General features: G+C 44.4%; 1 protein-coding gene across 7 annotated transcripts in view; it reads right to left on the bottom strand.

Moving 5' to 3' along the window:
• ABLIM3 (actin binding LIM protein family member 3) overlaps window positions 1–21,999 on the bottom strand; it is a 193,549-nt gene that overhangs the window by 127,908 nt on the left and 43,642 nt on the right. For 4 of the 7 annotated variants that reach the window (XM_089909518.1, XM_089909519.1, XM_089909527.1 and 1 more), the window contains 2 exons: window positions 670–725; window positions 8–98 (listed from right to left, as the gene is read on the bottom strand). The exons of 2 other annotated variants lie outside the window; for them this stretch is intronic. In XM_089909518.1, coding sequence (XP_089765644.1) covers window positions 8–23 — 16 coding nt within the window. In that variant the 5' untranslated portion in view covers window positions 24–98; window positions 670–725. The remainder of the gene's footprint in view (window positions 1–7; window positions 99–669; window positions 726–21,999) is intronic. One more of the 7 variants, XM_089909517.1, reaches the window with a different exon arrangement.

Genomic DNA, 21,999 nt, shown 5'->3' with positions numbered 1-21,999 from the left:
AACTCACTCAGGGTCCCCATCATGCTGGCCCCACCAGGACTAGCAGGAAAATGCCTTGTTTCAGATCAATGACAGCTTGCAGGGCAGGTCAAAATGAGCTGTAGGTGACACAAGTCAGGGAATTCTCAAAGCCAGCCCACGCAGCCTCAATTCTGAGAAGGTGCGGGTCTCCTGGAGACCAGACACCTCCCCCCAGCCCCCATTTTGGTGTCTAAAGTGCTTATCCCATTGCTCAAAGTTCTACAGGCTCCCCCCATGGCCTCTGCAGTCATCCACTCACTAGAAGCCCCTCCAGCATGATTATACCACCAGAGGGGCTCCCCTTGCAGAAATCTGACCCGCTGGTCAGGCCCTCTCTTCCCCAGGGCTGAGAGGATGGCTTCCTATCATTCCACTATACCCCATCTCCTTCCTCTCCACCCTCCTCCCTCCCTTCCTCCCCCCACCCTTTCTTTTTCCTTCTTTCTTTATCTCCCTCCCTCCCTCGCTCCCTCCTACCTTCCCCTTCCTTGGCTTTTCTTCATCTCTCTCTCTCTCTCCTCTCTCTCCCTCCCTTCCTCCTCCCTCCCTCCCTCCCTCTCTCTTTCTCTCCTCCTAAGATTTCTCTTAATATCTGGTTCTTGCCTGTCAGAGGGAACCACTTCCTTCTAGTCTTTACTCTGCCATTACCTTTTGGTGAGGTCTCAGGCAGGGAACTCTCCAATTCTGGGTCGCTGTTTTCCCAACTATAAAGTGAAAGGGTTGCATTCTGTGACCTCTCAGTTTCCTTTCAGACCCAATAGTCTATACCTATTAACAGAGTTGCAACACAAAATACCTCAGGGGCCAGGCAGGTAAAGTCAGTGAAAAATCCACCCAAGGGGACCAAACTGGAGAAACTGGGCCACGGGAAGGGGAAGTTGCTACCCGGCCTCAGCGGATTATTGTCTTGCAAAAACACATCAAGGTCCCAAAGAGGCCTGTCTGTGGGAGCTGGATTCCGCCTGTGGGCCACCCGTTTGGGATCTCTGCATCCAGACAGATAGATGACCACAAAGTCATTTCCAATTACCATCGAGAGAAGTCACATGCCCACCACATGCCTGTAGGATCTGGAAGAACAAAATTATTTCTGAAATGAGGTCTTGCAGAGCCCCAGGCTGGACAAGGGAGCACCATATAAGCATGTTACTCTCAAGGTCTCGGTGACATTACTCAGGGACAAACAGAGGTTTCCAAACTTTTTTTAACCATGACCCACTGGAAACAATTAATTTTGCAAAATGACCCAGTACACAAATATGTGACACAAATGTTTCTCAAACAAAACTTATTCTTAGTACGCGTAATATGTACTGATATTTTCTTTTCTTTTTCTATTCCTTTCCATTTCAATACTTTATGCCATTTCATTAAAAAACGTTGTTTGCAACCCAATAATATGTATATTATCAGAAGTGAAAAGAATGATAAAGATTATTCTAGGTTTGCATGGTCCACTACGGTAGCCATTAGTTATATATAACTATTCAAATTAAAATTCGTTAAAATATTAAAAAGTTAAAATTCAGTTCCTCAGCCACACTTGCCACATTTCAAGTACTCAATAGTTACGTGTGGCTAGTGGGAACTCTTTTGGATAACACAGAAAAAAAAAATGTTTTCATTATTGTAGAATGTTCTATTAGACATTCCTGACTTACAACAAGCCTTACAGTCTTGCCAATGAAGAAACCAAGGCTCTTCAAAGAGATGTATTTGAAATCGTGGATATATGGGTTGGGGACAAATGGACATAGTCTCAAAGATGTCTGCCAGTGATCACAAGAAGATTTAGGATGAAGAGTGGGCCCCCTTCAGATTTATCCTCATTATAGGATTCACAACTCAGAGTCCATCCTGCAAGGTGCTGTGTCAAAACCCTAACTTTCACAGAAAAACAGAAGCAAATTTTCATGGCTCTATGGTGCATTTATGGAGTCGTTTCTGTGAGCTGGAGAGAGAAGAGGCTCCGGAACCTGTCAGATCTGGGTTCAAATCCAGGTTGTATGATATTGGGCAAGGTGCTGTATCACTGGGCCTTAGTTTCCCCATCTGTAAAATGGGGATAATAGTATTTACCTTTCAGAATTTTTGAAAGGAGAAATAATATACATAAAATTCCAAGCACATTGTCTGGTATGTTCTTACGTGCTAAGTCAAAGTTTGCTATAATAATAATAATGATAGTTGTAACAATTAACAAATGAAGCTAAATATTGTGGAAATGTAAAGATTAAGTAAACAAATCTCCTATTCCACAGGAAATTCCGGGATGGAGTAGGGGAGATTTTTTAAAAAATTGTATCTCTAATGCTAAACCCAGCACTTGCTACTAGGAGGCACTCAATTCATACTTGCCAAATGAATAAAATATATCCCTAAATGCTACAGTCTAAGGTACAAGTTGTTAAAGAATGAGAAAGATACAAAAATCAGAGAGATACATGAAATGCTAAGATTTTTATGAATTATTTCTGATTGGGGGAGGAGAGAGAAAGAAAAAACTTGGAGAAAGCACCATGAAAAGATGTCATTTCTATATTTTTTAGTAGGTTGTTGATATATGATATGTGGGTCAAAGAAGTCATGATACACAGTAACCAAGAAAAAGAGAGAAATAAAAGACCAAAAGATAATAGGAGGAAAGACAAAGAATACACTTTCTTTTGAGATAAAAAAAATTAATAAAAATAAAGATCCTCCCTAAAAATCAACAAACAAAAGCTGCTTTTTTATCTTTAGGAGACAAAGCTTCATTCAAAGTTTCAAACTGAATTTGTACGGTCCAGGGTAGGAGGGGAAAATATTTATGTTCAGTGTGTATCAGCAAGTAGTTCTCAATTACTGTTTGGCCCATGTATCATGCCCTGCAAACTGCTTTTTTTCATCCATAAATGTAGTGGACATCTGTTGTTTTGCCTCTTCAGCATCTGCTCTCTGCTTCTTCTGGCAGTATAACCTCTCTTTCCCATGGGGAACCCAATCTGTGCGTTTTAGGTGGGCTGAACCTATTCCAGCACAGATAAGAAAGGAGCACGGGTCTGGCCACCCAGGCAACCCCAATCTTCTTTCCATGTGATTGGCAGGCACGTGACCTAACCCTCTCTGGAGTTTTTCTACAGGAGCTTTTGCAGAAGCCATCTGGCTTGCTAAGCCAGGAGGAGTCAGTCTAAGACCCCTGGCCCCATCCTGCCCTCCGGTCAAGAGAAAGCATCATTCAGATGCAGAGAGAATGAACAGGTCCCTGAATGGATCAGTTGAGTCTGTGGATCAAGATGGGCCTGAAGCCACTGTGCTTCTGAACTTCCCAACTATACAAACCTATATAGCTCAGTTCCTTTAAAAAAAAAAATGAGTCAGTTTGAGTTGGGGTTTCATCAATTGCAACAAATTACTTTATGTCCTCAATTTCCATCTAAGTCATAATCTGCTATCAATTTAAATTAAACAGACATTCCAGGACCACTTCATGCTGAACCTCATGTAGCTAAACATGGCCCACAGCATCTTGCTGAGGACACGATGGACCAGGTGGACCTGGTCCCTGCCCTCACATGACTCACTCTCCAGCAGGGGAAACGGTGGGAAAAGTGCTTCAAGAGACGGGGATGATTATAGCAGACGTGATTGACGCCTTCCCAATAGCTATTCCTCTCTTCATCTGCTAAGAGAACCTCTCTCTTCTGGGGGAAACCCATTTTTGTTTATCCTCCCCTGAGCAGCCATGTCTTTCAGGAATGGTTGTGACCTTTCCTGGACTTAGAGAAGGATTCTTGATTGGTGACAACCGATGCTAGTATTCTCATTCCTTTGCCAACGGATTGACTTAGGCAAAGGCGTGTGATACACTCCTGGCCAATGAGACATGAGGAGAGGTCAGGTGGGGTTGTGGAGTCCTGGGAAGGTTTTCTTCACTCTTCTTGGCCTCTGGAGGTTGTCTACTTGGGATGCTGGAACTGCAGCACTGGTGCCCATGATGAACTCTAAGGGGAGCCACCCACGATAGAAAGAATCTGGGGGTTCACGGATGATGCTAAACCTCTGAATTAACCTGCCTTGGATCTGCCCCTCTTTGGACGTGCTGTTCTGTAAACAGATGTGTCTAGATTGTTTAAGCCACTTTTAGTTGGGGGCTCTCTTGTTGCTGCAGGCACTCTATGGAACCAAGTCTATGCTATGGGGTCATCCAGGCCATCAGGGAAAGCCTCCTGCAGCCACTCTGGAGATGAACAAAGTTAGCCAAGCAGGGATGGGGTGAGACGAAGCGGTCTTACAGCAGAAGTCAGAGGTGGAAGTGAAACTGGAACAAATTCCTTCATGGCGCCATTTTTAAAAAAAATAAATTTATTTTATTTATTTATTTTTGGCTGCGTTGGGTCTTCATTGCTGCATGCGGGCTTTCTCTAGTTGCGGCAAGCAGGAGCTACTCTTCGTTGTGGTGCGCGGGCTTCTCATTGCAGTGGCTTTTCTTGTTGCGGAGCACAGGCTCTAGGCGCGTGGGCTTCAGTAGTTGTGGCACGTGGGCTCCGTAGCTGTGGTGCATGGGCTTAGTTGCTCCGTGGCATGTGGGATCTTCCCCGACCAGGGCTCGAACCCGTGTCCCCTGCACTGGCAGGTGGATTCTTAACCACTGTGCCACCAGGGAAGCCCCTTCGTGGTGCTTTTTGCTGCATGAGTGTTTCTCAACGTGACCGGCTAACCACCTGCTTCAGGATCCCCTGGGGTTGGGGGGTCGGTGGAGATGGGCATGGATTGCCAAAATGCAGATTCCTAGGCCCAACAACAGACCTACTGAGTCAGACTTTAAAATTTAAACAAGCTCCTCTGGAGAGTCTTTAAAGGCTGAGACCCTCAGGTCAGGGACTAGAAGACTCACACAATCTTTGGCACTGAGATGAGAATTTTAGAAATCCTGATATATTAACTTGTATCAAAGTGCTGTCACAGACAATGTGCCAATATTCTTCTGAGTACTACAAAATATATTTTCTATGATATGTTTGCCAACCTTCACAAATGTTTATAAAAGTCAATTGGCATTGAAATAATGTCCTAATACAGCTATATTAAACACACGTTTAATTTACTCAGCCCTGGCAGATGGTCATTTCTTTTAGGAAGAGCTGTTTCTGGTCTATTATTAGTCACCCTCCTTCAGGCAGAAATCAATAACACAGGTGGCTATGCAGACAGACAGACGAGCAGAAGTGTTTCCTCTCTCTCTCTCTTCTCTCTCTCTCTCTCTAGTGTATTCTTTTTTTTTTTTTTTTTTTTTTTTTTTTTTTGGCTGCGTTGGGTCTTCATTACTGCGCTGGGGCTTTTCTCTAGTTGCGGTAAGTGGGGGCTACTCTTCGTTGTGGTGCGTGGGCTTCTCATTGCGGTGGCTTCTCTTGTTGAGGAGCACAGGCTCTAGGCACACGGGCTTCAGTAGTTGTGGCTTGCGGGCTCTAGAGCACAGGCTCAGTAGTTGTGGCTCACGGGCTTAGTTGCTCCGCAGCATGTGGGATATTCCTGGACCAGGGCTCGAACCCGTGTCCCCTGCATTGGCAGGTGGATTCTTAACCACTGCGCCACCAGGGAAGTCCCTCTAGTGTATTCTGAGCAATGTAACCGTGACATTGCAGAGCCGGCTTGTGATGGTGTCACTTGCCCAAACCAAAGTCAGTCCTTCAGTGTGATGAGCCCTGAAACTCTTCGTTGGCCTTCACAAAGCCACTCTCATGGTCTATCCATCACTAAGCCATGCAGACGAACCCGTCATGTAGCTCTCCCGTTCAGCCTCATTTCCATCTCCACCAGCCCTGGCCCAGCCACAAGTAGCTCTCCTCTGGGTACCACAGTGGTCTTCCTACCAAACATCTTTTCTACATCAGCGGTTCTCAACCAGGGACAATTCTGCAATCCTCCCTGCTCCCTGTGAATCCTAATCCACACCTGCCAGGGGTCATTTGACAATGCCTGGAGACATTTTTCATTGTCACAACTGAGGGTGTGTGTGTGTGTGTGTGTGTGTGTGTGTGTGTGTGTGTGTGTGTGTGTGTGTGTGTGTGTGTGTGTGTGTGTGTGTGTGTGTGTGTGTGTATTACTGGCATCTAGTTGGTAGAGACCAGGGATACTGCTAAGTATGTTATAACGTACAATATAGCTCCTCCCCATCCCAACAAGGAACTATCTGGTTCAAGATAGTGTCAAGGTTGAGAAATCCTGCTTTAGATGGATCCCCTACATCCCACAGATCTCAGGTCAAAGCCCTTCACTGATTGCCTTAACAGTACAAACCCTACTGTTATTGGTTCTCACAGTCCTGGGTACTCTCCCTTGACTGCATTTTTTCAGTATGTACTGATATAATTAGTTGTGATTATTTGCTTAATCTCTGTTTCCTCCATTAGACTCTAAGCTTGATGAAGGCAGGGATGGTGTTTATTGAGCCCACTTCTCTAGTCCTAATGCCAAGCACAATATCTGGCACACAGCAGATTTACAATAAACACCTTTAAAACAAATGAACTTACTCTGTGCAAATTCATATGCAATCATGAAACACAATGGTTAGTATAGGTCCTGCCTACTAGAAAATTACATTCTTGTAAGGACTACCTGAATAATCCATATTTCAAGATAACTGTTTTGTAGTAAATCACAATGGCAGCAGGTCAGAAACTTTTTGGTGTCAGGACTCCTATACACACCTAAAATATTATTGTGAACCTCAAGGAGCTTTTGTTTAGGTGATTTACATCTATTGATATTTATCATATTAGAGTCATATCTGAGAATTTTTTAAAAACAAAAAAACAGAAGCATACATTCCATTGGCTGTCAGTGGTGACTACATCATACATCACCTCTGGAAAACTCAACTGTACCCTCATGAGAGACTGAGAGTGAAAAAGGCAAAACGCTTCTTAGAATTGTTACAAAAATGATGTTGATCCTGTGGACCACTCAGAGGGCCCCCAGGACTCTCAGGGGTCCCTGAAACATGTGTGAAAACTACTGTACTGTAGGAATCCTAATGCTATAGAGATAACTTCCTGCAGGGGAATCAGGGCAAGCTACTTGGAAATGGCACATCTGAGTTGGCCCTTACAAGATGGGAGGTATCAGGACACCAGCAGAGGCACACCCCTCTACAGCTACAGTGGACAAACTATGGCTAGAGAATCAATTCTGGTCCTCTGCTTGTCTTTGTAAATAAAGTTTTATTTGAACACAGCCATGTCCATTCATGTATGTATTGTCTATGGCTACTTTCACACTAAGATGGCAGAATTGATAGTTATAATAGAGCCCGAAGGACCTACAAAGCCTAAGATCCTCACTATCTGGCCCTTTCCAGGAAAAGTTTGCCAACTCCTGTTCTTTAGAATATTTATAAAGGCAAATGTTTCAGTCAAAAATTAACTTGATGTTGAATGACAGTTTTGTTTGTACCACTCCACCCCTAAAATGGACTGGGGGTTAATGAGTCGGTAAGGAAGGTGAGAAAGAACACACCTCCATGAGGTGGGATAAAAAGACCATTAGCTTAGTGAGTCATCCTGAGACCTGTGCTTCTAATCCTCTAACACACTGGGAGACTCAGGGCAAGTCATCCCAACCTATTTTGGGATGCTGAGGAGGGAAAACCTACCCAACAGTCAGAGCTGCTCAGAGATGAAATGAGCTGCTTTTCTAGATAGTGAGCCTCCTACATGTGGAAGCTGGCTGAGGCTGTGGCTTTACAGATAGGAATCAGATCTTTGAGAATCAGATGAATAACCATATTAAATTAGGGAGCTTCAGTGGGTAGGAGGTCATATAAATGAGTGAGCGGACTGGAGTATGATGAAGGGAGGGGGAGAGGTGGCCAAAGAGGGATGGTTCCTACTCGATTTTGACTGACTCCTGCCATGTGGGGACTGAGCTCAGGGGAACCAGAAATCTAGATTTTAAACTAAAATCTCTCATTTTTTATAGCTTGGCTCAAATATTGGAAAAGAAAAAATAAAGAAGAACAGTATGTGAGTCAAGTAAAACACATGTATGGATCATTTTGTCACCCAGGCCACCAGGATAAGACAAACTTTAGTGCTTCTGTCAGCTTAAAAATGCTTTGATACTAAGAGAATAAAAGAAATTCCTTATAATTTATTGAGGGCTTTTTGATTTTCAGTGTGTCTTGACATCTTATTTCACGTTTTTGTATTGAATAGCACAGTCAGGACCAGAACACAGGACTTCTGCTGCCAAGTCTAGTGCTCAATGCTATGGCTGCAGGATCCACTGCACCAGAAAAGAGACCTGAACTCAGCAGAGTGGGTGGAATGAAATGGAAATGGGCGGTGAAGGCGGAAGAGCTAACTAGGCCGAGTGAGCAGGGAGAGAGCTCAGCAGCAAGCTGTGCGGTAGACATGACCAGGGCAGCGTGGACTAGAGAAGACAGTCCACTTGGATCCCAAGAGCGGCTATTCCACCCAGACCTTCCCTTGAATTCAAAGGCCCAGGAGCCACTGGAGCTAGTTTGATCCGGGTTTTAGTCACTTGCGATCTACGACTTCTTACAAATACAAAGTCTTAAGGAGGGATTAAAATTTTGCACTACGATAGTGTAAAAGCAGCCTTAGACAATATGTAAATGAATGGGCATGGCTGTTTCAATAAAACTTTATTTACAAAGATAGGCAGTGGGCCAGAATTGACCTTTGAGCCATAGTTTGCCGACCCCTGCTACAGGATCATTCAATGGGCTAGTAGAATAAGTGTGTGTCTATGCTGAATATCCTGATGTCACCCATATTTCAAGGCCAGCTCACGGGTTATTTGGCTGGGTTATTAGACTAGATGATCTTAAAGATCCCTACTTACCATGAGATTCAAGGATGCTTTGGCCTGAGTTTGCCTTAAAGATTTAAAGGTAGACTCTAAGTCAAGCTATGTTTGGAATGGAAAGTTTCCTCCAACAAAATGTCTCCAATCATAATTACCAGTTGTATAACTGAACATATGTTGGTGGAAGCCTCAATTCATAGTGAGCCAGTTAAAATGCACGTAAGGGACAGCTAGCAGATCTTTCAAGTTAGAGTCCAGGCTGTTAATTACTTTTGTAAAAGAAATATATAAACACACAGATGGCAACTGTAGTAAATACGTTCAACTACATATAAATATCAAAATCCAGCCCACTCCTCAAGGTCTATCTCATATGCAACATACTTTTGGGAAGATTTCCAGATTCTCCCCTCATCCTCCCTCCCAACATGAGCTCTCTTATTTAAAACCTCATGGCATGTACTTCTTATGACTAAGCAGTGGTTCTCAAACTTGAGCACGCATCAGAATCCCTGGATGTCTTGTCAAAACACAGATTGCTGGACCCCACCACCAGGGTTTCTGATTCAGGAAAGCCAGGGTAGGGGCTGAGAATTTGCATCTCCAACAAGTTCCCGAGTGATTGCTCATGCTGCTGGTTTGGTGACTACATTTTGAGAACCATTCACCTAAAGCACAGTCTACCCTATAATATTGTTACTTTTGTGCTTGCCTTATTTCCCTAGCAGATTGTACATTACTTGAGGAGGGATGCCGTTGATGTTCATAAACCCTGAAGTATTCTGTGGGCATGCCACAAACATTTAGACACACCCATGGGATGAGTTGAGGGGTTAAGTTTTTGGCTAGGATGAACCTGACAGCTGTTTCCTACAACAGGAATTTCTGGAGCCCACAAGGAAGACAAATGCAGCAGACATGTTCCCAAGAAGTAACCAGTAACCAGTAAAGGAAATTTCTGTGGCTAAACCACGCTGTAATAGAATTCACAACACTGTCAAGTTCAATATGCTGGTGTAAGACCAAAACCCAAATGAAACCCATTAAATGGTTATGCAACTTTTCCTATACATATCGCAGTTCTAGGTGTGTGTGTGTCTAAGGTGAGGTGAAGTGGGGGTGGACAATGTCGAATAATAGAAATGCTGAATGGGACTTCCCTGGTGGTCCAGAGGTTAAGAATCCGCCTCCCAATGCAGGGGATGTGGGTTCGATCCCTGGTTGGGGAGCTAAGATCCCACATGCCGAGGCGCAACTAAGCCCGCGCCGCAACTACTGAGCCCGCACTCCACAACTAGCCTGCGCAGCACAACTAGAAAGCCTGCACGCCAAAACAAAGATCCCACATGCCGCAACTAAGACCCAACATGGCCAAATAAGTAAATAAATATTTAAAAAGAAAAAGAAAAAAATAGAAATGCTAAAGGTTCTCTAAATACCCTTTATAGAAAAACCAAGAATAAAATGTATGCTGGGAATCAGACTGTATTTGGAGGCAGGGTCTTTAAAGAGGTTATTAAATTAAAATGAGGTCATTAGGGTGAGCTCTAATCCAATACGACTAGTGTCCTCATGAGAAGGGAAGAGGAGGTTGCACAACTCTGTGAACATACTAAAAACCATTGAATTGTGTATTTTAAAAGGATGACTTTTACGTTATGTGAATCGTATCTCAATAAAGTTGTCATTAAAAGAGAAAAAAAAATAAGATGAGGCTACAGACACACACAGAGGGAAGACCATGTGAAGATACAGGGAGAAGCCAGCCATCTACAAGCCAAGGAGAGATGTCTCTGAAGAAACCAACCCTACTGACACCTAGATCTCAGACTTCTAGTCTCCAGAACTATCATTAAATAAATTTCTGTTGCTTAAGCCACTCATGTGGGATAGATTGTTATGGCAGCTCGAGAAAACTAATATAGGCTCCAAATCATTATTTTAAATTTAAATCAATTATTTTAAATAGCATAAAGGGTATAAAAACTGCCAGGGAATCAAGACCATGCAATGCCCCAGGAGTAGAAGGTGCCCTGTCCATCTACCCCTAGTTTTGGCCCTATTATCTCCAGCCTGGAGAATCCCCTCAGGTCCTAACTGGCCTCCTTTCCCCACTCATTTCTCCACACAGTCGCCAGAGTGATACTTTCAAAATGCAAATCCGGTGATGCTTACCCCTGAAGTGCTCACCACTTCAGTGGCATTTAACACCATTTAATGGCTTCACTTTGCCCTTGGGATAAAGCCAGACTCTTGTGTCTGTGCCATGGTCCACAAGGGCCTGCAGGGCCTGGTCCCTGCCAGCCTCCCCCATCTCTTTTCGTACCCTCCTCCCCTCCGGCAGTAGGTGACAGTCACCTGGTTTTCTTTCTTTTCCTTCTAATACACCCTGCTCCCTCTCAACACTGGGAGACTCCCGCTCCAAAACAGACATGACAGAGGTGCTTCCACATGCGGATGTGTTATAGGTCCTGAAAGATGCATCTTGAGGCAGACAGCTTTCAGTTCTTACCGCTCTTGCCCCACTGCCTCTGTCAGGCTGGTCACTGGTAGAAACTGTCTAAAGAACAGCCTAAAAGCACTATTTACAATACCCAAGACATGGAAACAACCCAAGTGCCCATCACAGAAATTGGCTTAAGAAGGTGTGGTGTGTGTATATATATATATATACAATGGAATGTTACTCATCCACAAAAAAGGAATGAAATATTGCCATTTGCAGCAACATGGACGAACCTAAAGAATATCATACTAAGTGACGTCAGACAGAGAAAGACAAAAATTACATGGTATCGCTTACATGTGGAATCTAAAAACTAATACAAATGAATCTATATACAAAACAGAAACAGACTCACAGACATAGAAAACAAATTTATGGTCACCAAAGGGGAGAGGGATGGGGGTGGGTGGGAGGGATAAATTAGGAGTATGGGATTCACAGATACAAACAGATACTGTACATAAAATACTGTTCCCTGGGCTATACAGAAGCAACAAGGATTTACTGTATAGCCCAGGGAACTATATTCAATATCTTGTAATAACCTATAATGAAAAATAATCTGAAAAAATATATATATACCTTTGGTGTACACCTGATATTAACACAGTATTATAAATCAACTATAATTCAATTTAAAAAAACAGCTGAAAACTGTTAAAAGATTTTCAGTGTTGAGTGAGGGGAGTAGGAAACAGTGGGGCATACCGAGATTTACAAGGGTGTCCTTCCCAAACTAGGCATGGGCGAATCCTGTCACGGGCACCATTCATCTGGGAATTGTAAAAGGAGCTGAAGGGTGACATTCTGGGCCTGTCGGCCAAAACAGAGCAGTCACCTGCTCTGATGGGCATGATGAAAGGGTTCTTTCTTTCTGGTCTGGCTTGCTCACTGCCCTTCCAGACACAAAGAGAAGAGCAAAGCTTCTATCCTATGGTCACCGTCCTGTGTCTCTTTTTATCATCATTTAATTATAGAGACCACACTTTCTGAATGAGATACTGAAACGCATGGTTGGATGCATGGCCTAACGACGGGATGGAATATTTGAAATGAGGACAGTTGTACACAAGGACGTTAGACTCACAATGAACGGACACTTTTTACCTTGCCCCATTTACCTATAACCCAAATAAAGCTGGATTTGCCTTCTGCTCAATTTCTGTGCACAACTGTATTAAATTTTAATGACTACAAGAAACACAGCCAACAATCAAAAGTTATAAGAAAAAACAATTCAAATATTTGCTGGCTTCTCTTTCAAAGAACAGCCAAGGGAGAAGGCATCTATTTAATACCTAGCAAAACAGAAGATAACTCAAAGGTCTTCTCATTCACTGCCTTATTTGATTATCACAAAACGTGAGTCAAGTGAGGCAAAATCACTCCACCTATTTTATAGATGAGCAAACTGAGGCTCAGGGAATCGAGATTGTTCCAGACTCCAACCCAGGCCTTTGGACAGCTAGTTCAGCGAGTTTTCTTTTCTACACTTGCAGACACGCATGCACAGATACACACCACTGGACTCCCTTTTCACCATTCTGCATCCTAAAATACTGGTTTTTAAAAAAATTTCTTGACACTAATGGCAGCAAAAAATGACTATTGCCAATGTAAGTTCAAGAAATCCCCAGAGATTCACCAACATTTGATTCCCAAACCCCAGCTAAGCGTGGAGCCCAAACAAGAAGGAACAAACATCAACGGAGAATACACGCATTTTCACTCTCACAGCCTTTCTAAACTAGATTAATGCCTCAAAAAAAAAAAAAAAATCTACCAGAATACCTCTCTTGTAGCCAAAGAGGCATTCTGTCCCCAGTCAACTCTAGGAACCCTGGTACAATAATTAACATGTGGGCCAGAGGCCCAAACTCACTGGCACAGGATAGATTTTCAGATGAGAAACAGAGAAGCCCCAAATCCCACTCACATAAAAGGCTTATTGATATTATCTGGTGAAAAGAATACAGATTGCAAGGGAGACAGCAAGGCAGAATTCTGGCTATGGAGGAAGTGGGTGGGAGGAAGGGGTAGACTTCTCTCCTATTTCAAAGCCCCTTAGATTTTCACCAGAGCATTCTCTTAAGTTCATACCCTCAAGTGGACTTTGCTACTGGCTAACAAGCATTTCTCCATAGCACAGAATGATGTCGCAAAAGCCAAAATAATCCAGGTCAGCATACATTCCAGTGGTAAAACAGAGGGCTTCAGAGAGCTCCCGTGGGCAGATCAGCTGAGGGTGATGCCCAGGTGCCCTGGACTTGGGGCTGACTCTCAGGAAAGAAACAGCCTCAATGAGGGCAGTGGCTTTGACATCCAGAAACCCCCCAAAGGTGATTTGATTAGTAGAAGGAGAGAGAGGAAAGCAATTAGGGCTAAAAGGCCACACGATGGACCAGAGGTCTGAAAAGTGCCAAAGAAGAGGATGGATGCGGACACAGGCATTCATTCCACCTGCTCTTGGGCCCTGGGCTGGGCATGGGATGCATAGGGCCCTGGAGATGGAGGACAATGGCTACATGATAGATAGTTAGCCTGCTTGTGCTTCAGACTCTTCTCAACCTGGAGATAAATGCAGAACCCCCAGGTCACAGCCCAGCAGAGGGACCACAAAGCAGACCCATAAATAGAAAGTGTCCTAGCCTTCCTAAGGACAAGATGTCCTAAGATTTCCTTGAGTCCCCTGACGCAAAAAGCTCTTCCTTGGTGAGCATGCTACGGTGATATTAGCATTATCCTGGTGTCACTTTCCTGACACCCACCAAGGCCCAGGGAAGACCTTGCTCCAAGCAGAAAGTCCTGAGTCAGCACAAACAGATTACAAAGTTCATTTGCTAATGTTAATACCATCTTCATTGGTGTAGTTATTTATTGGGCAATATTTACTGGGCAATTTCTATGTGCCAACAACTGGGGAATTTATGCTGGTGAATAAAACAAGCATGTTTCTTCTCCTTTGGGGCTTTACAATTCCACAGGAAAGATACACAGTAAGCAACAGATAATTACAAAGTGTGATAAGAAAGAAGGAAATGAATAAGGCTTGGGGAGAGACAATCTGAAGGTAAACTATTTCAGCTGAGACTGCAAGGAGGCAAGGAATCCAGCCATGGAAGACCAGGGGCCAGAACAGTGCAGGTGGAGAAATAGCATATACAAGGGTCCTAAGGCTGGAAAGTACCTGGTGAGTTCAAGGAGGCCAGTGTAGCTGGAACATTAGGGCCAGGAAGAGACCTGCACAAAATCGGTTGAAGAGGAAGCTCTTGAAGCGTACAATGCCTGGAAGTTCACCAAGCACTTTCCCAGGTGTGATAATAGTTGAAATAGTCCTCTGAGGTAAGCAAAGATAATAGGATAGACCCACTGAACCGATGAGGAGTTAGCAGATGCCACAGAGCTAGGAGGAGAGCTGAGATGAGGAGTCAGTTCTTCTGTATCTAAGCCTAGGGACCTTTAAAAAGGTTTCATATATATATATATATATATAATTGGGTATAATTTACAAATAATTAAATATATAACTCTTAAATACAAAAAGTTTTGACAAATATATAAATGTAGACAACATCTCAGCCAAGATAGGGCACATTTCCATAATATGGAGATAATCTGCTATAACCTTTTGCAATCAATCATTCCATCCCCCAAACAGAGGCAAGCTCTGTTATGATTTCCACCCATATAGATTAGTTTTGCCTGTTCTTGAACTTCTGATAACGGAATCATACGGTATGTGCTCTTTTTTGTCTGGCTTCTTTTACTCAGCATGCTTTTGAGATTCATTCATGCTGTGGCATGTATCAATAGTTGGTTTTTTTTTTTTTTTTTTTTTTGCTGAGTGGAAAGCTTATCCATTTGTCCATAAATGAACATTTGGGTTGTTCCCAGCTTTGGGATATTATGAATTAAGCTTCCAGGAACATTCCTGCACAAATCTTTTTGCAGATTTATGTTTTCATCTCTCACGGATAAATACCTAGGAATGGAGTTGCTGGGTCTTAATTAGGTGTGTGTTGAGTTTTTTTGACACTGCCTAACCAGTTTTCCGAAGTTGTACCATTTTACATTCCTACCAATAATGTATGAGGAATTTAAGCCCTTTTGGCGGGTGGAAAGAGGTGGCTTTAATTTGCTTTTCTCTGATGACTAATGATGCTGAGCATCCATTTGTAAGTGTCTGCTACAATTTCTTGCCCATTTTTGCTGCTCTTAGTGTTCTAAGGAGTCATTGCCTACCTCAAAGTCGTAAGGTATTCTCCTATATCCTCTTCTAGAGGTTGTATAGTTTTAACTTTTAGTTTATGAAGGTCTATGGTCTATTCCAAATTAAGTTTTGTGTATTGACTAGAGATGAACAGGCTTGTCAAGTATAAGGATGCCTTTATTTTTATCTTATTTTTTACTTTTTAAAAAAAGTCTTTATTGAATTTGTTATAATATTGCTTCTGTTTTATGTTTTGGTTTTTTGGCCACGAGGCATGTGGGATCTTAGCTCCCTGACCAGGGATCGAACCCACACCCCCTGCATTGGAAGGCGAAGTCTTAACCACTGGACCGCCGGGGACATCCCTGTTTTTTACTTTTTATTGTGGCATAACTTGCATAAAGTGTATAAATCTTAAGTGTAAAGTTCAAGAATTTTACATTTGTTTCCTCCACGTAACCACATTCAGATCATTTGAGGACGTCTTTTTATCATCAAAAATATTAGTTAGGGACTTCCCTGGTGGTCCAGTGGTAAAGAATCTGTCCTGCAATGCAGGGGAAGCAGGTTCGATTCCTGGTCAGGGAACTAAGATCCCACATGCTGTGGGGCAACTAAGCCCGCGCGCCGCAACTACTGAGCCCATGCGCCTAAACTAGAGAGAGAAAACCCATGCGCCACAACTACAGAGAAGCCTGCGTGCCACAGCGAAGAGCCCCCACGTTGCGAGGAAGATCCTGCATGCTGCAACTAAAAGACCCGACGCAGCCAAAAAAAAAAAAAAAAAAGTATATATTAGTTAGCCTCACTACATTAGCATTATTTTAAAGTAATAGTTATTTTGCCATATTGATTTTTCTTATACATGTGCATTTGACAGAATATTATGCATTTGTGGCTTGGTGCACACATGGATTTATAAGCTCCAGCAATAATGCTCTGACTCCCCAGTGGTCTGTTGCTTGCAGTTGTGGAGCAAATGCACTATTCCCTGCGGACACATGGCTCCTGTCCTCAAGGAGCTTATAATCTAAGAGGGGTGCTAGGAAATGCACATGAAAAACCATGTTGAGTTACAGCAAATGACCCATAACCATAAGAATGTTTTAAAACAGGACTGGAGGTCCAGTGGTTAAGACTCCATGCTTCCACTGCAGAGGGCACAAGTTCAATCCCTGGACGGGGAACTAAGATGCCACATGCCACATGGCATGGCCAAAAAATAAAAATAAAAAAAATAAAGAGAGACACAGACAAGAATCCTATTTTTAAAAAAATAAATAAATAAAACAAGGGTCATGGACTTCAGAAGAGGGAATAAAACCACTTCAGGAGTGGATGAGAGGAAGCTTCTGGCCTAAAAATGGCTAGGATTTTGATAAATGAGGGTAATTATATGAGGTAATTGCCAATGGGAAAAAGGGTGAAATAACAACAACAGCAAGTACCTTAGTTAGGATCCTTTCCATTGTAATTTACAGAAACCCAACTGAAACTAGGTTAAGCAAAACAGGGAATCTGTTGGTTCTTGCAACTGGGAGGTCTACGGGTGGGGTGGGGTGGGGTGGGGTGGGGTGGGGTGGGATGGGTAGCCTCTGCCTTCAGATCTGGCTGGATTCTGAGGCTTTACTATATGGTCAGAGCTATGACGTCTTCTATTTTTCAGTCAGCTTCTTCCCACATGTTGGACAGGAATGGCCACCAGAACCTCCAGAGCCTCACCTCCTCAGCTCAGCAATATCAATGGAATGAATACTTCCTCCCAGTATCTCCCTATCCAATTCCAGGGAATACTATGGTTGGCCTCTCTTGGGTCTAATGTCCATTGATGAACAAATCCTTGAGGCACAGGTAGATGGGGTACTCTGACTTGCTAGTCTAGGTCATGTGCCACCCCCTGGGGTAGGGGCAGAACACCATAACTGACAGCTCATTTGTACTGTTACATGGAGTTGGGGGGAAGTTCTTGCAAGGAATCAGATGGAGAGATGATAAAACATGTTGGACAGACAATTTGGCTATTGTATCAATACATCATTAAAAGGGAATGTGGGCTTAGAATAGGAAATGTGAATGGGGAGCAAAGCAGGAGGAGACTTTGCTTTGGACACTGAGGCACTGGCATGGAATATTGCCTTTTATGGCTTTTCCCAAGTGGAGAGCCTCTGGCCTAAATATCAAGAGCTGTCTACTCAACAGACCCCAGGGCAGCCTGTGCAGCCTGGCATTTAGTGGTCACATGAGTCATGTAATACCAGAGTGTGAATTATGGGCTGTGCAGAAAATGAAGGCACATGGGGAATGGAGAAGGCCTTCTATAGTCCTTTCTGGGTCTATCTTTCCAGTGCAATCTTTATTATATTTGAAGTAAACTTCCTTTGTAGTTACAAAGATGAACTAAATAAGAGAGATTAGGTATTTCTGTATCATCATTTTAGATTGGAATTCTAATGTTGGAAGAGGTCTTAGAGGTCATCTAGCATAAGGGTCGGCAAACTGGCCCACAGGTTAAATCCCCCTCCACCTTTATTTTTGGAAATAAATTGTGATCGGATGTCACCTCATCCATTTGACCACATATTGTCATGGGCTGCTTTCATGCCTCAGAGACCGTATGGCCCACAAAGCCCAAAATATTTACAACCTGGCCCTTTACAGAAAAAGTCTGCCAATACATGCTCCCTATTCAAGTAGGACTGTCCTCTACAACATTAATTTCACTGCTGACTCACGCCTGGATCAAAAGAGACAATTCACGGAAAGTTTAGAATATAGTTTGACATATAATAAAGCCCTCCTTAAATGTTAGCTAAATAAAAGTCCTGGGTTATCAGTACATACCTCTGCTCCCCTTTCCAATGGAAAGATCAAGAGGTGACTGGTCCTAACCATACCATACGTTGATTAATTTGTATATTGAAAGGGGTTTTCCGAGACTTCCCTAGTGGGGCAGTGGTTAAGAATCCGCCTGCCAATGCAGAGGACACGGGTTCGAGCCCTGTCTGGGAAGATCCCACATGCCGAGGAGCAGCTAAGCCCGTGAGCCACAACTACTGAGCCTGCGCTCTAGAGCCCATGCGCTACAACTGCTGAGGTGACGTGCCACAACTACTGAAGCCCGCGCACCTAGTGCCCGTGCTCCACAAGAGAAGGCACCGCAATGAGAAGCCCGCGCACCGCAATGAAGACCCAACGCAGACCCAACACAATCATAAATAAATAAATTTATGTATTAAAAAAAGATACCACCATTTAAAAAAAGAAAGAAGAAGGGGGGTTTTCCCAACACATTCAAATGTATTTCACTACTTTACTGCTGATAATCATTATTGCATGCGTGCTAAGCATCTAACGCCCATTCCCTTACTCAGCCCTCCCCTATTACTCCCTTCTTGAGAGGAGCCTGAAGCTGTGTGTGAGGGTAGGGAGTAAAGCAAGTCACTGAAGGCTGCACAGCTAGTCGGTGGCTGAGCTGGAATTTGAACCCAGGCAGTCTGACTCCACAGCTCAAATGCTTATCAAATACACTATCTAAGGCGTCTCGATTTGGTCAGTAACCCAGTTTTCAAAGTATCAGTTCGCACAGTCCCAGCAATCAGAATCAGATAACAGGTCCACTTGCGAGGACAAGAGCAGTAACGCTGACAGCAATGCAGAGTGTGGCTGGGGGAACCACTGCCAGCTCGTCCCGTCCTCTCTGCCCCCCACGCCTTCCCCTCTCATCCACTCACACCTGCTCCACGGTGCTTAGCCTGCCTCTACTGCCTCTGGGCGCTCCCATCCATCAGGTGCGTGTTGCCAAGGAGATCTTCCTAAATAATGCACAGCTCGGTGGCAGGGGCGGGGTGGGGGGGGGGGGTGCCGGGCGGCAGCGGTGGGGGTGTCACTGCTCAGCTCAAAACCTCTCATGGCTCCTCACTGGCCACAGACTGTAACAAATACTCCCCGGCCTGGCGTGTAAAACTCTCAGAGATCTGATCCTCCCCAGCTCCCCAGCCTTATTTCCTCACTGGCCACCTCCTCATACTCCATAGATTACAGACAACCGGACTTCCTGACCTTTCCCGAAACTCTCTGTATCTGTTTATTTCGCCCTCCCCCCAACAAGCCAGGGGCCGGGGATGCAGAAGTTGTATAACAAGCGATTGTGGAAGCTTGCCTGGGAGAACGGATGGATGAGCCCATCTGGAATGCCCTTCGTCCGCTTCCAAGCTACCTCTCAAGGTCTAGACTGAGTGCTACCTTCTCCACAAAGTATTCCCCAGGTCTTCCAGGGGAATTTGGCCTGTCTCCCTCTTCACTCTGTCCTTCCCTCTCAGCACTCAAGAGGGTTTCGCCATATTCTAGCCACACATGCTCGTGTCTGCCCCTGGGTGATGCTGGAAGGAGGCCGCCTGAGGTCACACTCTCTGTCCTATGCACCTCCGATCCCACAGCGCCTGGCACATCGCCATGCACAGAGCAGGGATTTGTGTCACTGCCCTAGTGAACAGGGGAGCAGTGCTGGGACATCCAACAGGAAACAAGACCAGCCACCCTAACCCATACTTTCCCCCCGTGACTCTCGTCACAGTAAAATGGGGAAAGACGGTGAAAAGGAGGAAGCAGGAAGGAGGGAAAAGATCCTCGGAGTCAGCTCGACATGGTTTCAAACACCTGCCCCACCACCTCCCAGCTCGTGTGACCTTTGAACCTCATTTCCCTTTTATGCAAAATGGGAGTATTAAATATTCCATGTGAAATTCATCCATTCACATATTCATTCACGGCTTCATTACTTGTTAAATATGAGATTTAGGGCCAGCGACCTCTTTTCTGAGCCTCGGTTTGCACCTCTGTAAAATGAGGATATTATTAGCATCTACCTCACAGGACTTCCGTGAAGGTTAAGTGCATTCATGTCTATGAAGAGCTTAGCACTGCGCCTGGAACACAGTTAATGCTCAACAAACATGAACTGTCACTGGCAGTCATCACTTTGTGCCAAGTGCTGTAATGAGTTTGGAGGACTCAGCAGTGAACAAAACAGGCCTGTCACAGAGCCGTCATGTGGCTTATAGTCCAAAAGGGGAAAGAGACAGAAATGAAGAAAACAAGCTAATGGCTAAAACAATTACCGACTGTGGTGAGTTCTGTGAAGGATGGTGAAAGCCAACAACATAGAGGGGGACCATCCTTAGATACAGAGCAGGGAAGGGCCATGCAGGATTGTTGTAAGGATTAAATAAATACCATCTGTAAACAATTGCACTCAACTAGGCTGTAACTGGAAAAGAATGTCTCTTGATTAGGAGGAGGAGAAAATGGGTGTGAGGCTAAGGCATCTCTGATGGGGCTTGGGCTTCTCTTTGTTTCTGAAATGCTGCCTCCCAGGTCCCTTCTCCCTACATGTAAAGGGCCCAGGCTCTGTCTCTGCCCTTTGAAAGAGGAATTTATGGTCATTTGAGGTTCCTACGCCCTATAATCACAGGCAATTCTCCTTGTAGAACATCTCATGCTGACTGTGAAAATATCTAATTATACAGTTGCCTTAGATAATCCTTGGATGGGCAGGGTCTGGATCCCTGGGCTCTTTCTCCAGATTTCAAAAAGCAGGAACAGACCTCGGGCTGGCCCTGCCCCTGCACGCTGAGAGCAGCTTGCTGTGGGAAGATTGGCACTCGGTGGAGTGTGCCTCAGGTGCTTAAAATAGATCAACTGTGTCATTAGACTATTGCAAAGCAGTCCTTTCATTGGCCCTGCTGGTGCTGGCGAGGACAAGAGATAACAGCCCATGGAGAAAGACCTGTGCTTTGCACAAAATTAAGCAGATGCGAGGAAAAAGCTTTTGAAATGATACACGCAGTAGAGGGTGGAATTCTGCCAAAAGTGGGGGTAGGCCTGTGGCACGAGCACACAGCAGTAACCACAGCACAGGGGGCAATAAGACAGCAAAGTGGAGCCTGTGTGGACCTTCTGTCTGGATGGTGGTGCCCTCAGAAAAGAGGCTACAACTTCTGGGTTGCAGGGCACAACCCAGTAGCAAAGGATCATCCATATTCTCTTGGGGACACAAAACCAGAGTGTGGGGCTAACTCCCTACTGCTCCTTCAGGACCCTCTCCCCAGCGTGTTTCAAGTCCTCCCACAGTTCCTAGGCATGCTCCGCCCTGAACGCACTGCTCAGATACAGCCTAATCAGGGTTCTGCAGAGCAGTGCTAGGACCACCTCCTGCCCCTGCAGCCTGGAATCACGCTGTTGGGCAGCCCACGTGGCTCTGATGCCTCCAAGTGAACCTGAGAGCAACTCAGCTCTCCCCCAACCATTTACTCAAATGGCTGGTGCCACAGACATTGGGAAGTGATGGCAGTTGAGGAAGGAAGAGTTCAGGCCATGTTTGGGAGGTAGGAATGACCAGATGTGGACACAGACTGAACACAGGAGAGTGAAGGAAAGGGAAATGCAGATG

The sequence above is a fragment of the Delphinapterus leucas genome, chromosome 3 (assembly GCF_059928025.1).
Source record: "Delphinapterus leucas isolate spDelLeu-1000000601 "Yukka" chromosome 3, BTC_Dleu_Yukka2, whole genome shotgun sequence".
NCBI classification, from domain to species: Eukaryota; Metazoa; Chordata; class Mammalia; order Artiodactyla; family Monodontidae; genus Delphinapterus; species Delphinapterus leucas.
The sequence above is the reverse complement of the archived record's forward strand: the minus strand, read 5'-3'. Positions and strand labels throughout refer to the sequence as shown.